Genomic DNA, 16,891 nt, shown 5'->3' on the forward strand with positions numbered 1-16,891 from the left:
TGCTCCACGTCCATGTGATACATTATCGCTCGGGCCATTTCAGTAAACATGCGGTTCATTCTCTCCGCCAATCCATTTTGCTGAGAAGCGCTTGTTTGAGGGACGATGCTGTTGGTGGCACGAAACCGATTAAAATTCGCACTGGTGTACTCTCACCGTTATCGTTACGAACACACTTTCTCCTGCAGCCAGTTTGGTTCTGTGCGGGGCCTTAAGCTCGCGAAAGGGATTTAAAAGTTGTGCTTTTGAAGAAAGCAAATACTCGTAGACGCATCTACTGTAGTTGCTGATGAACGTGACCTCATACAGGCACCACCTTTCGACTTGGGCTAGAAATACACGTATAATATTCATACTCGCTACAGGTGAGTAAGTGTGAGTGTAATCGACACCTTGAGTCTGTAGGTATCCAAGTGCAACAAGCCTTGCCTTCTAAAGCTCAACATTGCCTTTCCGTCGTATTTGAGAGCAAAAACCCATTCGTATCCGTTAATTTTGGCTTCTCGCGGTCGCATCAGTACATTCCTTGTATATTTTTGCTCGGCGAATAGCTTTCTTGCAGCTTTTCGCTTCAATTGAGGTCAGCACCACCATATAGCTGCGAGGAAATTCCATGGTGGATAGTGCGATTTCGAGCTGTCCAAATGCGGTCGCTTTGTATCCGGTTTGCTATCATCACCACCCTCGTCAGAAGCACGGCCGACAATACCACTTCTGTCGTTTTCATTCGCATCTGTGCCATTGGTAAGTAGTGAAACCTCACCTGCAATGCTCACATTGTCCGAATTCGGCAACAATCGTGGTAGGATGTATGAGAGCCGTGCTAAACGACGAGAATCACCATTAAATACGAGACGGTTTCAACACAAAATTGCTGATTTACCACAATTGCTCCTGGTAGGTTTAGTACACGTTGATTTTTTTGTAATTCATATTAGACGAAGAAGTCACGCGCACAATTGTAGCTGTCTTCAGTGCGTTTGGAAGAGCAGGTAGGCGTTCCGAGTCGGATATAGCATCTCTGGGTAGGACGACACTTTGAGAATGTTTGTAGTGTCTTGACCCAATTTTCATGAACCGAGATAGCTGTTCGCGTCGAAAAGGGTGTCCGTCTGGTCACGGTGGATCCACCACCAAACCTTCTGCCTCGTCATCGACAGTAATGTTTTCTATCTCGACATCCTCTTCGCCCTCTTGAAGTGAAACACTCGGTGGTGCGTACCGTTCATCAACCTCTTTTTCAGGCGAATTACTTGATGCTTCTTGAATTCTGCAAAAATCAACTGTCACGTCCGCAAATGGCACTCGCTCGTCCGAATGAATGGTACGAGTCGTAACAAGACGCTTAGCCTCGCCACCCCCAAACTCTTTAAGCTTTGATCCTTCAGCGCACCCAAGAAGCAAACGTAGATGAGCCTTTGCATTCAGTTTGGACCTCTTGGATTTGTCGATATGTACGAATCCGCGCGACCCAAAAATCCGAGGGCACTCCAGAGTAGGCATTACTCCTGTCAACGCGTCAGATGGACTCACGCGAGGCCAAACGGAATTCGAGATCCTGTTGCCGATATGCACAGCTGCTATCATCTCTTCTCCTCATCACTGACGTTTAACATGCATCGGGTGAAACATCGAGCGCGTCATCTCCGTTAGCGTCGAGTTCACCGGTTCGGCGAGCCCGTTTGCTGGGGCAAATCCTGTGCACTGTACTGATGTAAAATATCTGATCATGCACAAACCGAATCGAATCGTTGACTCCAGTATTCTCCACCATTTTCGATCCGAACGCACTTCACTCTTCTCCCGTACTGGTGCTTCACTAACTCGCAGTACTCCATGAATCGGTCCGGTACCAATGCTGAAATGGAGTTACACGTACCCAAAGTGTAACGAGGCTACACGTACCAGGTCTGGTCACACAAGATGGTGACCGTACAAACGTGTGGGTACACAAGTTGGTGTGATAATCACAGTGGTATTGCTACGCTGCACGAAGAGGCCACTACGTGGCAGGATTGCCAGTAGTTATGCATAGTCTTAGGGTTTTACTATTTTATGTGGAAGACCTAAGGTTTTTGTTTTAGGCGACTCTCCCACAAATAAAAAAGCTAAAAACAGTCTCAATTTTGAACGGAAGAGCGTCTTTACCTTGAATAAGGTTCTCAATTACTATTGGAGGTGGCGGATTGCGATCCGCTACTCTCGTACTGATTGTTGTGAAAAATATAAGGTCGGTGACCTCAACTTATAAGTTATCTAAGCAAAGAATTACGGCAGCCCGCTGCAAATGCCTTGCTTGGAATCAAATACACATGGACGAAGCGCGTGAAGTCATCGATGAAAGCGGGGTTCCCCCTTCCGACTTCGCCTTGATCGGTTCTGAAAATCACTATGAACAATCTCGTATGCACGTGAGGTTTTGGATTCACCTCCCGACTGCCTGGCAAATGCTTTAGTCAACATTTTTCATCGTACACGTCTTTCACAGACACTGATACCTTCACAGACATTATAATCGCACCCATCTTGGAGGAGGTACATGTCCAAGACGAGAGTGCCAAAGATATGTGCTACCATCATCACTGACGTCTTACGCCTGCTTTTCTTCTTCGCCGAGCTCTTGTGTAAGTGAACAGGGAAATAACTTGTCGACACGAGGAATTTTAGCCACAATATTACCATTGAACCTGAGTGAAGCATGGTCAGTTTGGAACTGCACCACAATGTTGTTCACCCTGAGAGCTGAAATAGACACCAATTTGAGTTTAATCTGCAACACACGCAGTACATCCGTCAGTATAACACTGGTACCTCCGACCAAACGGAACCTTACGACAACAGCGTCTACAGCTATCAGCCGTTGGCCATTGGGTACAGTCATTTCGATTTGTTATGCCAGAGTACGATACTATAAGAAATCCTGGCGATCTCCAGTCAAATGAGAACTGCGCTAATAACAAAAAGCCATACAGTTTTCCCATAAGCGGTCCCACTTATTGCTGAGAATAAACCTCGTCGTGACTTCCTCTCTTCCGTTGAGAGCAAGACAACTACTTGTGACCAAACTGTTTGCACAAGAAACGATTCCCCTGGAGCCCGCTTGTTTCTTTATTGTCTCTTTGGCGATTCTTCCCACTCGCATTCCCAAGGTGTCCACCATTACCACGACGGTCAATACAACCTCGTCTATTGCCACGGCCACCGCCTCCGCGCGTCGTCACCCGAAAGGCCACCTTCTTGCCTTCACGCTAATTCATTACCTCGTACTCATGTCGAAGCATTTCCTTCGCATCCAGTAGTGTGATGCCGTCGCGCGTTCAATGATTCTATTCATGTCGTCGTATTCCGATAGCGAGCTGCCAAGCAGAATAATAGCCTTCTCGTCTTCAAACAGCCCTTCTCCCACCGCCGCTAATCGAGAACATATGATGGATTTGCTCCATCAAATCACCTCCGTATCCAAGCGTCTCGCGGTAGGGACATGTATCCAAGCGTCCCGCGACAGGGACACTCAAAAGATTTTTAAAATCTGGCATTGCGAAACACTGATTGATCCTAGACAACGATTTCATATGATTTCAGAAAATATTTTGGGACAATAGAGATGCATGATTCCGCCTTTGTCAAAAATCAGAAGTACTTTTGCCTTAGCACGAAAATACTTCGACACACTTGTCAACAATTATTTTCCTGAGATCAGCAGTAATGCTGCGAGGAGCCTTGAGCAAAGTTGGAAACTAAGGGCACCGGTGGCCACAATTTTCAGGTATATATCCTCATGAGAATAAATGAAATTGCTTTTTGTCGCGACTTTCTTGAGGCAAAAAGGGTCCGCGACGATTTGTCGCGGTCACCAGGAAATTTTTTCAGAAAGGTAAGGACAACTTTGAGCTGTATTTTCAGCTGTTATCAATGTTTTAGAGAATAGGAGGTGCTGCATGTCGCAGTTGTTAAATTATATCTGTCTTGAAAATGATCTGGAAGGTTTAATAACCAGTTTACACACGGCAGCACCTATAAACTCGAGAAGTTATGTATGCAACGATGTGCAAGACGATAAGTTTGCCTAGGGTGGATACAATTTCAATAAATGTCCTTTTGATAAAATACCGTCTCGATGTCAAATAGCCTAGCCTTCAGTCTCGCATAGCAACATACATACAGAAACACTCAAATCGCATTAGTGCTTTCAACTGGGAAATTTGCGCGTTTGGAGATATCATTCGATCTATGTTCTTGTGTTCTCATTATCAAATTCACGTATGAGATATAACTTCTGAGCAAATCTCACGCTAGAAAGCTTCTATCTACTAATTTTCTTCCAAAGAAACCATTGCTTTAGCATTTTTGCGGTTCCTCGATGACAGGTTGTCCGATTTCGTATCCGTTGAAACGAAGACTTTTGCATCATTTGCAGACGTTTTCTTGTGCGTTTCTTTGGCCTGCAACCGCATATTAGTCATGATACGGTCTTCAATACTGTTTTCCAGTAAGTGCGTACGATCAAATTGTGAAAAGCGACCTTGGCGCGATAAACCAAAGAGAACAACGCGATTATTATCATGAACTCCATCTTTCCCACGAGAACGAGAGAGTTTACGATCACTAAGACGAGAATACGAAGCAATACCATTTTGAGTTGAGGTCTTCACAGTGATGGTCGGTTTGACTGAAGTGTAGCATGTAATGAGACAGTGACAGCACCGCTTGGATCGTTATCCTGTCGGTTGAGCCTCTGTACTGTGATAGAACTCAGCGTACTTCTACCTGAAAAAGCTCACTTCTCCCTTTCAATCATGAGGGATGGGTGCTTGTGAATAAAACAAGAGCTGCAAGCTCACCTTGTTCGTCAACTTCAATGTCAATCGCATTGTCGCATTCTTTAACACTCTCATTAATGTGCGGTCGACGGGATATATCATCAATTCCGTTCTTAGAATCATACGCGAGTTGTCCACCACAAGAATGGCACCAATTTTCGCAAACGAACATTGAGCACGCTCGTTCAGCTACAGAATATACGCCGTCACCAAGCGCTTCTCTTTGCTGTTTTAGACACGATATGCCTTTATCTCTTCTACATGTCCGGAGAAATTCTATCGGTATACTTTTGCATTGAGTTTCGTTTGCCTCACCGTCTCAACCAACACATAACCATAAAGTCCAGAGCCGGTTTCATATCAGAACCTCAATTAGATTCTTGGTCGGACGGCAGCGATACGGATTCGGTTCAAAATATGTATCGCTGTCGTAAAACTTCTACCCCCCACACTTGCATAAGAGCGCGCCAATACAATTCATGTTCCCCGCTAATCGATGTGCTGCAAACTATATAGCACTGATAGTTGGATGATTTCTTTATGTTTGCAAAACCCATTGAGCATATTCATATTGTCACTGCAAACACTTTATACATTGACCGTACTGCGTCTTCATCAAGGCTGTGTACCCAATAAGCCGCTCGAATACGAGGTCTTTGGTGTACCTAAGAAACTCATCGATAAGCGTGATAATGTACCGCTCCACCCTTTAACTTCGGTTTCAATGGACTCATAGCATCGTTAGGCACAATCTCAAAAGGGCACTTAAATTCACCCCGACGCTGGGCTTGTGTGGAAACAAACTCGTCGACATCTTGTCCATTGCGCAGCCACCGCATCATTGCCAGGGAAATTTTTGCTGATATCCACATCTCTATAATCAGCACCAATAAAATTTTGCTTCTAACAAGCAGACACACAATGCTTCTGCGAATTGTTCAAAGCACATTTTTCTAGTACCGATCTCAATTCTCACGAAGCCATCGCACCTATTCGTAGGTTTCCTACAATGTTGCATTCATCAAATATCATCGTCGTGCACTCTGTTTGAAAATGTTTACTAATTCCTTTGACTGCCCAGGCTAGCCAGAAGCAGTTTTGCGACCAAATTTTCAGCTCAAAACGCTTGTGCTTTCACATTTCGCTCCTATATGTCTTCATCCCTGCGGCGCAACATCTCCTTCGCGGCGAGAAATGATACAATTTCCTCCATATTACATATCATAAAATCATATTCCTATGGCAGCTGAAATGTAACACCACCATACTCTGTCGGCAGCGAGCACAAATTCTCGAATCGAACGATGCGCGCCGTTTGATGTTTGCTGTAGCTTAAAGTAGAGATTCGTGTTTGCTTCACAAACATTAAGCGAGACACCTCCCTGGCCTCCAGTGACGAGAAAATTCCTATCAGCTGAGAGCAGAAAATTGATACCAGGTACTGACTCGTGGACGAGTTTATGTATTGCTGCAGTATGCATACAAAGAAATCCTTCATCTCGCACATCAATTGCACTCCTGGCTCACACACAGGGACAACCGACCGATGATCTACCGAAAAAGTTATTGGTTTAGTATTGAAAAAGCGCACACATAAAAATTTAGACGTTTAAAGTCGTTGGTAAATAACTCAAATACATCGTCATGAGAATCGCTTCTCTTCGTAAACAGGGCACAATTGATGTCGAGACAAACTCAAATATAAAAGCAATCAATTTTCTGACAGTACTTTTATTATTCCTGCAGTCAGACTATTTCGGTACACTGTCGGTGTCCCTGAAAGCAAATTACGTTGCTATCGGCGACACCTCGCAGAAGTTTGAACATAACTCCTACATTTACTGCCCTATCCTTAAACGACACAACATTTAGATCATTCGTATTGTTATCACTCGTGAGATACCAATCAATTTATCTTTCTAGCTAGATGGGCTGGAACATTGTAACGGATATTGAAAGTTTAAATGTATATTGATAAAGTATGTAGATGGACCATAAATCGAATGATCCGATTCGTTCATGAATTCATCGCTTTCAACGAAAGAGTCCTTATCACGGTGTTACTGTGTGCATAAAGCTATGACCCTCCGGAGTGGAGCTCACCTTACCACCCAACAACACGTCGGTCGCTTCAAATACAGCTTCCTTCGCTCGCTCAACAATGCTGGGTGTCAAAGCTTCTTCAGCAGCGTTGATCTGGCTCGTTAAAACATCGAGATTAAAGTTGTCGCGCAACGTTGACTTTACCACTTCTTCAACGGTATCCGGGCTACGGTTGGACCAGTTATCGGAAGTCACATCCATGTCGATCTGACCGTTTTTAGAAGTAGGCTCGCGTGAACTGCCCACGACATCTTGAATAACACCTTTGACGCCCGTCGCCCGACCATTCGTTTCATCATAATTTCGACCTTTAGTCACCAAAACTTCCATTGCGTTCGCAGTTACGTCGATCATCTTGCGGGCCGAGACCAATTCCGACTGGGAATACTCTTGGCTTTTAGTGATTTGATGCGCCACATGTTTTAGATCCGCTGAAATGTCCTTGGCGTACCTGATGTCGTTTCGCATATACGATTTGGCTGTGCTCAGGATATAGTTGCCATGTCGTCTGTCGTAATCAGCCAAATTCTTCTTCAAAAGTTTCAGGCACTGGGCCGCATCGTCAGCAACGTGAATGAGAACCAATGCCAGAGAAGCAAATTCCTTTTCAACCGGAATGTTTTGGGCGGTGGTCTTGCTCATGTTCGCAGTTATAGTGATTTGAAAGGTACTGTTGCACGTGAAGCACGTTTGAAAATGAGGCTTACATCTTTTATCTTTTCGCAGCGGCCGCGATGAGATATGTTGACGAGTTATTGGCTGCATGTGCCGGTGGGAATATCTCTAGTTCGAGCTATCTCTCAGTTTTTCAATATGCTAAAGATGCTCTAAAATGTTTGCGAATTGAAACGCTTAAATTATAGCAAAGCTTGAGATAGTTTGATTGATCTCACGCGCGAGTGCGCGTGTTATAACTTTCAGCCATCATTTTGACAGGAAAGAATCTCCCTGGTCTTCAAGAAATCTTATGTGGAGACAGAATTTTCTAAATTGAGGTGGATCCCAATCCATGAAAAAGTTTAAAAAATGACTCTGAACGTCGATTCTTTTGATTAGGTACCCGTTGGCTTGCCGTTTGGCTTGACATTTTTGATCACACTGGTCATTTATTCAAAACTATGCTCAAAAATGTTCTGTGCGGCCCAAAGCGTTTATTTGCCAGTAAAACTATTTCACTCACACAGGGACTCATTGAGATTCTGGCGTGTTTAGTTCTAAGAAAACCAGCTTCTATGTTTTCTCTATTACAAATATTAGCGACGATGAAACCAATGAAAGCGATGCTATAGACATTATTGATCTCATATTGTAACAGAAATATAAATGTGAAAACTTTTCTGATCTGTCTATTTTCGAGCTTTCATTTCGAGAAACGGCATTTGCTATCCAAGTCTCTAAAAGCTCGCCTATATCGCATCCAAAGCTTTCCCTTAAATTGGATAATAACGCCTAGAAGACAAGTTAGAGGGGTATACATTCTGGCGCCATGAATCGTCTCGAAACTAGTCACTCAAAAATCCTACTTTGTCTATTTTTGCGGCATGAATTTTTCCATTATTTAAGCTATTTACTGCGATAGCTTTCCCGCAGCAATACTACAGCGCTTTCTTGCTGTGCTTGTACACTCACTATAAAATCTTTGACAGTAAGGCAAAAAAAAACACCCGACCAAGATGTCCGAGTTTCATATCTTTGTATCCTACTTCTACTCTTTAGTAAGTTATCAATGACATTTTCACACAGGAGTCGACGGGAAGATGACATGAGCTTCCAAAATTTGACTAACCTTCCCACCCATCGGTACGTCTGTCGCTGCCAGGTGTAAGCTTTTTCAAAGGCGTTGATCTGGTTCGTTAAAACATTGAAATTGAAGATGTCGCGCAACGTTGATTTGACCACTTCTTCAACGGTATCCGGGCTGCGGCTGGACAAATTATCGGGAGTTACATCTTGTGAACAGCCCACAATATCTTGAGTTACATCTGTAACGTCCATCTACCCGAGCATTCGTTTCGTCATAACTTTGACCTTTGGTCACCACTTCGTTGAAAATGCTGACTTTTTGTAGTAGGTTTATGTGGTGTTGAGAACAAGTTTTCTTTAGCAACTCACGATATCTTCACTCCAATGCATCGACATAATGTAATGCTGATATGGAAGAGCAGAAAGCATTAACAAATAATGCTGGGGTTCCAATAATGTCTTTGGAGCAGTCGCATGGACTATATTCTTCAGCCATCACTACGTATTAGTCGGCAACTGATTTGTGCTACCAGATCTGTTGTTGCTCACAATATTCTTTGTTCCAGTATCAGCTCAAGTTTGATCTGACAAGTGATGGAGAGAGTTTAACGCTCTCCTTCTCTGAGCGCTCATATTTAACCGTGTGATGGTAAAAGATGCAGTTTTTTATACAAAACGAATAACTTAAAGGAAATTAACGCTCGCGCACGAATTTACTACTTCCACAGATCAACTAAAACTGTCGTGGGTTTTGCTTGCAGGATAGTTAGCTATCGGGTAACAACAAAATCAAAACGACGAGAATTTATTAGCGTATGATGCTTGTTAAGGCAAATCGAAACACCACCCTCAAAAACTTCAAACAGAGTGCACGTTCAATCTAAAGATGTTTAGCCAACTCTATTAAGCCAAATTGAACATGTCGTAATAAATGTAACTCTAATCCGTTAAGATTGGAATATTTATTTACTGATATGTTATCTCCCGATATCGAATATGCAGAACCGTGTCTACCAATTCAAATTACAATAAATTAATTTTGAAAATCACACTTGTGTAAATCCGGCTAATTTTTCAGTTGGATTACTAGTATTAAAACTAATGTATTTGTTACAGTGAATGATGACATATTTCTCCATATTGTGTGTAGTATCAACTCATCAAATCATGCACGAAGTGTAGGTGATTTAATATCAGAAAATTTTGCACTTTCAACGATCCCTCGCCGAGACTTCATAGCGTATGCATAAGAAATATAGCCGACAATCTTTTAAGAGTGGTGTGCTTGTAGACTCACAATATGAGTTGTCAAGCACAAACGTAATGAGCGAGAGTATGTCGCTCCGCGTTTGTGTTTTCGGAGGATACACAATCACTGCATGAAGTTTGTAGATGATTCGGTGGTAAATTTTAATGACAGATTGCTAGATAAGTGTTGGCTCCGAATCGAGACTACTACCACGGACAAGCCATGTTGACGACAGGCTTTTTCTAGGAGCAGCATTATTGAATCGTCACCGGTGACAGTGATGTTCACAGTCGCGAGATGAGCCAATTATATCAAGCGTCTTCGGAGAAAGCAATACCGGTATAGCCGTATACGTACCAACATCAAACAACTTTCTTTTGATTCTGGCACAGCAAGCCTCGACAGAACAATACCACAACTTCATACTTGCAAACGGTATGACCAAGCATTGTCCAAGCTTGGAATTTCCTTGCTTCATAAAGCTGTCTATAGCGCAACACAGCTCGCACGCCGAAAAGATAGTATGATCGATGCTTGGTGCCACCACCTATATGAGAATGCTAATAATACGCACCCTGCTAACCAAACGAGCAAACACCTTTATGGTATCTATGTGAACGAGCATTTTTACACTTTTACTTTGTGTTCGTTATATTCCGCGTTGCAAGTACGCGTACGTCACCGCATTAAGCTATCCTGGCTTGTACGTCACCTCAAATGTATGTTCGAAGAAAATAATGACCATATTACCGCTGAAAGTGAGATTTGTGGCGACAATGTGAATAAAGACGGATTTGCATCGATCGTAGATCGTATTGAGTGAGCAATGGAGCGCTAACTTTGATAAGAGCATACTTAATGGCAGGTAGCTTGTTGCCCTGAACTGAACACTATTTCTCCCCAGCTTTGAACATTAGCAGTAACGCAATCATGCCCATTATTGAAACAAAGCGTAATCTATGGCTAAGGCAGAAGTCTAACATACGACAAATATAGCTATTGTAGAGCCGATGTGCAAGAATATGGGTCACAGGAGATGTCTGAAATCCGTTGTTTATGCGCTTCTCAAATTTAAAATATCGTGGAAGACCGTGCACTGCTGCAAGCAGACGCTGAGGGCCCTGTCAGTATGTTATACACCAGCTTTGCAAGTAGTTGATACACTCAAGTCATTATCTAAGTCTGTTCAGAAACCTTGGCATGGTCAAGCTTTTGTCTTTAGTCGTTACGGGATCTTACCGAAAGTATTCTACAACAAAGCACTGAAATAGAAATCTCATTCTATTTGTCCACGCCGAGACAGGATATTTAGACGCATACATTCGAGTACAGCTCGTAATTACTACATAAATTTGGTTTCATGTACTTTGGACGAATCTCTCGTCATATCAGGTCTATTCGTGTGCAAGAGGAGACTAAACATTTGTATGAAAAAACAGAGAAATGCAATACATAGTCTTTGATACTTAATCAGCTTCTCTTATAGCCATCCTTTATTTATGGTGTGAAAGGCAGAGGAGAAAGTTCGAGGAGTGTGTCCAGGGAAGAGAACTGGAAAGTGCTTGATTGGTCTCTATGAATCCTAAACATGCAGTCCAATTTCTAGGTAATCCTATATCGTCGCAATAAACCTTCAAAAAATGTCTCGGACTATCTTGGTCATTACCTAAACCCTAACAACTGAGCGAAAAATCGTCAACATAAATCGGGTAGCATTTACTTGTGCGAGTGATCAAGAGTACCCATCACCTTTATCGAGTGCGATGTACAGAATACACCCGATCATGATGTTCGCCAGCAATAATTGGCGCTAAACCCTGAATCATGGGTGCGATTAGTTTATGTGTGCAATTTTTTGATTTTGACAATGGGTTTTGAGCGCCGGGTAAAAAAAGTACTGTCGCTTACTAACGATGCGTCGGGCTTGTAAAATAGCGTCCACGACATCAGAGTGGTGACTTGGTAGAAATCACTAATTCAAGACAAGCGACTTGCTCTTTATAGAAATTTTTAAAAAGTCTCCTTTGATCGCATCATGGTAGTGTCTCAACAAAGAATGCATTGCTTTTTCTGAGGACATGGCGATAATTTTCAACTGTCCACAATTACCGATAGACATATGCTAGATGAAGTGCCCATAGGTTCTCTTTCGTACCATATCGTTGATCTGACCGTCTTGCTTGCATGCATTTCTAAGTTGTAATTGACCTAGATATGTTACCTAGGGGAATATGAAGATAGTGTGTCTTGTTGTGATGGTTGTATCTCATCTCGACAACCATGAGACATCCTACTACTCGCGATACGATTTTGCACTTAAGGGTATTCCTTTAGACCCAGGCACACATGCGGGTGCCAAGACATTGCAAGGGAGTCGAGGATTTACTAGGGTTGGTGATGACTTATCGTGTCTGAGGTGCTTCCAAAGTCTCCCAATTGGTTCGGAAATTGCGTTTCGCATTCAATGCGGCATTCAGTGTCTTCGTATTAAGATTGAAAGACTAGGTACAAGTCGCAAACGTGCGGTGGCCCTTTACGTATACAGCAACTGCTTCGGATTTTAGAAAAAAGGTTTCTTGGTGCCGCGGCTTTAAAAGCTCCAAATTCTGGAGATAGAACAACTATTCTTTTTCTCTTTCCAAGTAACTACTAATTAAGACTGTCCTGATTAGGTCCGCAATATCTGTCGATTGAGTAAGTGTTAGCGGAAATGCCTCGATCCTGATAAGACCGCACGTCAGTGACGATTATCTCGCGCGACGTCCTTGCCGGCGCGGCGTTCTTGCTCACTTTGGAGTATAACTGGGTTGATGGCCGTTCAAGCCGCATTTCAAAAAAGATTTTCTGTTTTCTCGCAAAGCGTTCAACGCTTTATGCTAAGCATTATACAATTTTGAAAGAATGAGTGGTGTTAATATATTACCTGTCATCCCCATAGAGAATACGACCTAGTTTAAACTCAGCCGTTCGATTTGATTTGTGCGACGGGTTTACTGCACACCTCGCACCGAGGAAGCTTTATCAGCGTTAAGGAAGGCACACAGGAGGGGATCAAATCTTGTTCTCATAATTCCGCGACCATCGCATGTATGAAGTACTTTAACTATTCGAGACAAATGGTGACAACTCGAGAAATAAACGGCATTAGCTAATACCTTCATTTACGCATTGCGTGGGGCTAGCGGCCCACATGAACTACCGATCTCCAATATTAGAAATACTATAACACTAGAAGCATACCTCGTTTTGGAATTTCACTTCAGTGCTTTATCACCGAACCAATCAAATATTCGAACAAGTACAATTAACCTTATCACTAAGTACTAAGGATGATTGAATACACACCTCATTACACAATCAAAGCAGACTTCGAGCTGAGGCTTCCTGGTTCACTTCCATCGAAATTTAAGTGAGATTTTTTATCGCGGCCATCGGAGAAACTTTCTGTGAAACTGCGACGGTACATTATGACAAGTAGGGTATAGTCCAAAGTATTGAGACAGATGACTTACTCATATCAGTAAGACTAACTTAGCACATCAGACGACGTTCCACCGCGCAAAGAATCGAAGGCTGAGGCAAAAAACGTATACACAAGTGAGTGGAAGGAACGTAAAAAGATCTCGTGGATATTAGTCATCGGGTATTGGAGCTTGGTAAATATATCAGTATACAACGAACCCCTTCAATGTTTTATTATATGCAGGCAAGTTTTATTATATGCAGGCAAGTGTGTATGGATAGTCATGGAATTCCGTTTTCAGATGCTTTGCTGGGAAACATGGTCATTAAAAAATCTTGCATAGGCCGATCCCATGAAGTGATAGCCTGTGCACATAATCAAATTAGACTTCGATAGTGGCTTGGCCTGACAACTATTTGCAAGAGTGCAGCGCAGAATACGACGATGCAAATCAATCTTCTCAGAAGTGGATCAAATGGCGTCAAGCGTGGGAGAAGCGGCGGCCTTCAAGGACGTCAAAATTGATATTATGCTTCCCTATTCTCTTCATTTGAGTACGCACCGGTCATTTTTGATGTCATTGGCTGTGTTATGAGTTCGTGTGCAAAACGCGATATTACTTTTAAGATTCTACAGATAAAGCTGCTTATATGATCACGACATAAAGGTTCCGTGAAACATTTTCTCATCAAGTCCAAATTGAATCTGCTCGCTCGAATCGGTTTGTGATATCCCCAGATTCGTCTTTGTGCCGTCGTCACCACACCTCTTTCAGCGAATGGCAAAATGGTGGGTACCACTGAAAGTATAGTTTGAGATGAAGTAGAGGCCTTAATATGACGGCGTACACACACTCGCAACGCACATATTGTGAATATATTCGCAACAGCATCGAAATTTAAATCCGTATCGCATATGGTTTGTGTTATAATTTAAGTTATAAAGCTTTAAGAAACAAGGAGATTGCGAACTTGGGTATTGCTTTATCATAGCGTTCGTAAGTATCCATTTGCTGTATTTTTGTCTCGCGATTTGCTGTATTGAAGCACCGATCCGCTCGTCACATAACGTTTCATTGCCTTTCAAGACGATGACCTCTCAACAGAATTTTGTATAAGAAACACGATAAGAACTATGAAATGAGAGGAATCTTACGACTCCATGAGCTCTATGAACGGGCGTTATACGATGTACGAATAAATAAGCATCTATGTGTAGATATATGATGTGTTTGAATTTCATTCATGGCAAAGATCTGGCAATCCGTAAATATTTTTTTCAATTTTTGGCCATTCTAAATACACTTACAGAAAATAGGCGGAGCAAATATAGGAGTCTGCATGACGCAAAGGAATCATCTTATTGCTGTCTCAAGAACAGCCACGGGTGATGATGGGTGCGGCACAAGCTTTAAGTTGAGAATGTTTTTTTTAACAGGGCAGCTGAAAGACACCCGCTTTCATTGCCTAGCGGCGAATTTGAAATTGAGGTGGATTGGATAAGTTCCAAGTGAAAATATATGGGTGAATGAAGCGCTTCATTACGTGATAAATGGCATCATCCAGATGCAAGTGCGGAGCGACATAAACCCACTTAGTGTGTCGGTGTTGATCGACGCAGTACATACCTTCGCAGACTTCGCTTCAGACTTCATCAATTGTCCTGCAAAGTTCCGCGTAGTCCTAGCCCTTTCTAAAAAGGGTTTCGGTCTTCGTGATCGAGTGTTGATGACACTGATTACTTCTCATATTAGTCCAGAAACACATGGTAGATATTTTGATGACTTCGACTCAAGGAGATCGCGCGTCATATGCCCAGTGCGCGACGCTATGGCTGAAATATAACCGTGCAATAGCAACATGAAGATGCCGAAGACAAAAATAGCTTGAGTGTATGTTAGCTTTATTACTTAGCGTCAAAGTTTGAATCACGTCAAAGTGAGAAGCCTACTAATGAGATGCTCGATAGTAATTCACGATTGAAATTCTCTATCCATCCTAGGACATAAAAATCGGATTCAAAGGCAGTAGTATTGTGAAATATAGTAAACAAAGCCCCGACAAAGAAGCGCGGTGTAAGAATTTTCCCTTCAAATCTTGAATGTTCCGATGAATCTCGAAGCCGATCAGTTACCGCTTGCAGCGAGGAGCTATTGTTGTAAGCTTAAAATGATACCGTTTGTTCAAATTCTGATTAGATGTACGACACCTGTAAATCAATCTCCGTATTTTCTAACAATGCCCAAAAATCTTTACCCCATCATTAGCTTAAGAGAATGTAAAAAAATTGGGGAGAAGTCATCTGGGCCATTCTTAGAACACCACAACGTCGACGAGCAACTTACGCTATCCACGAGCCCAGCGACCACAACAACACAATTCTGAATCTACCTCCTCTTGCTTTACAGGGTTGTTATAATGTAATCGCTTGAATTAATGTCCAGACCCTTCGCATTATCCACAACGAGCTTCACCTCCTCATGTTTGTTTCTGTTTTTCAACAACAGTTGGCTTTACGTACAGAGATTCGAATATGCAATGAACACGCCCCTTGGTCATCTAACCGCTCATACGTCAATGTACTATCCACTTCTATCATCTGCATGATACAATAAAACTGCAGCAAATTTCGGCTCCCTGCTGCAGCAAATTTCGGCTCCCTGCTGAAGCACAGAAGTCTCGGCTCTACCCGGTCTTTATTGTGCAAATTTCGGCGCCAAATATCGCAAGTACAGCGGTAATAATAGGCCAATACCATCTAGGATGCCTAACTTGGTCGACCCGACGCATGATCAAGTAAACGTTCAGTTTGTTATGATGCTACAGCTTCAGCCTCGTCCCGGAACCATGACTTGATCAACGTGGAGTATCTTGGGGGATTTACTCTTTATTTCTCGAGTCCAGATCTCTCCTTAACTTAAGCTGCTTACAATTTGTTCCAATAGGGATAAATTCGTCCCCCAGCGTTTTTTTCAACCAGATCTATTCGTTGATACATCCACCATAGACATTAAAGCTACTGGAACCCATACGCTAAAACTAGGCTTTCTCTAGCGCGGGATGCTGGTATCCTTCCGACACATTTTGGGACCGGGTTCCGTACTTATCATTACACTATGGGACTTTTTCGGTCAGTGGGGCCTCCTCCTACCAAAGTATCACACACCCATTTGGGTGCGGGTTGGCAGGGCGTGCACACCACAGTCGTGTGAATGCTCGTCCACTTTAGTGACCAATCGCCGGTGTCATTGATTCGGATCCTATGGGTATCGAACCAGGAACCTCTCGTTTCAAAACCAAGCTACAAACCACTTGAGCCAGGGGTCAGTGATACATCCACCATAGAACAGCATTGTCACAACCCCTCCAATCCCCCGGTGATAAAATGTACTGTATCAGATGCATATCACGCACCCAAGATGGCAACACAACGTCAAATACTCTGACAGTGAAGTCATCAATGTTTTCAGCCGTGAGGCTGTAAAAAAAATATGTAACACAAAAAAAAAAAAAA

The 16,891-nt window shown here is 42.7% G+C and overlaps 7 protein-coding genes across 7 annotated transcripts in view; 2 read left to right on the plus strand and 5 right to left on the minus strand.

Annotated features, from left to right (window-relative positions):
- Positions 1–1,116: 1,116 nt before the first annotated feature.
- PHALS_07706 (uncharacterized protein) lies at positions 1,117–1,503 on the minus strand (the record flags this gene model as incomplete). Its single annotated transcript, XM_024721220.1, has 1 exon — positions 1,117–1,503. The coding sequence occupies one exon, from the start codon at positions 1,501–1,503 to the stop codon at positions 1,117–1,119; it is 387 nt and encodes a 128-aa protein (XP_024586342.1).
- A 1,087-nt stretch (positions 1,504–2,590) lies between these two features.
- On the minus strand, positions 2,591–2,881 carry PHALS_07707 (uncharacterized protein; the record flags this gene model as incomplete). Its single annotated transcript, XM_024721221.1, has 2 exons — positions 2,591–2,770; positions 2,834–2,881. The coding sequence occupies 2 exons, from the start codon at positions 2,879–2,881 to the stop codon at positions 2,591–2,593; spliced, it is 228 nt and encodes a 75-aa protein (XP_024586343.1).
- Positions 2,882–4,310: 1,429 nt separating this feature from the next.
- Positions 4,311–4,992, minus strand: PHALS_07708 (uncharacterized protein; the record flags this gene model as incomplete). The annotated part of the gene is made up of 2 exons (XM_024721225.1): positions 4,311–4,669; positions 4,842–4,992. The coding sequence occupies 2 exons, from the start codon at positions 4,990–4,992 to the stop codon at positions 4,311–4,313; spliced, it is 510 nt and encodes a 169-aa protein (XP_024586344.1).
- A 1,880-nt stretch (positions 4,993–6,872) lies between these two features.
- PHALS_07709 (uncharacterized protein) lies at positions 6,873–7,253 on the minus strand (the record flags this gene model as incomplete). The annotated part of the gene is made up of 1 exon (XM_024721226.1): positions 6,873–7,253. The coding sequence occupies one exon, from the start codon at positions 7,251–7,253 to the stop codon at positions 6,873–6,875; it is 381 nt and encodes a 126-aa protein (XP_024586345.1).
- A 171-nt stretch (positions 7,254–7,424) lies between these two features.
- PHALS_07710 (uncharacterized protein) lies at positions 7,425–7,806 on the plus strand (the record flags this gene model as incomplete). The annotated part of the gene is made up of 3 exons (XM_024721227.1): positions 7,425–7,590; positions 7,650–7,694; positions 7,787–7,806. The coding sequence occupies 3 exons, from the start codon at positions 7,425–7,427 to the stop codon at positions 7,804–7,806; spliced, it is 231 nt and encodes a 76-aa protein (XP_024586346.1).
- Positions 7,807–12,146: 4,340 nt separating this feature from the next.
- On the plus strand, positions 12,147–12,479 carry PHALS_07711 (uncharacterized protein; the record flags this gene model as incomplete). The annotated part of the gene is made up of 1 exon (XM_024721228.1): positions 12,147–12,479. The coding sequence occupies one exon, from the start codon at positions 12,147–12,149 to the stop codon at positions 12,477–12,479; it is 333 nt and encodes a 110-aa protein (XP_024586347.1).
- Positions 12,480–16,701: 4,222 nt separating this feature from the next.
- The window catches only part of PHALS_07712 (uncharacterized protein), a gene marked incomplete at both ends in the record, with an annotated part of 406 nt that continues 216 nt past the window's right edge, over positions 16,702–16,891 (minus strand). Inside the window, one exon of the mRNA XM_024721229.1 lies at positions 16,702–16,819. Within this exon, the coding sequence (XP_024586348.1) occupies positions 16,702–16,819 (118 nt within the window). The remainder of the gene's footprint in view (positions 16,820–16,891) is intronic.

The sequence above is a fragment of the Plasmopara halstedii genome, assembly GCF_900000015.1.
Source record: "Plasmopara halstedii genome assembly, contig: Scaffold_3120, whole genome shotgun sequence".
In the NCBI taxonomy this organism is placed as follows: domain Eukaryota; phylum Oomycota; class Peronosporomycetes; order Peronosporales; family Peronosporaceae; genus Plasmopara; species Plasmopara halstedii.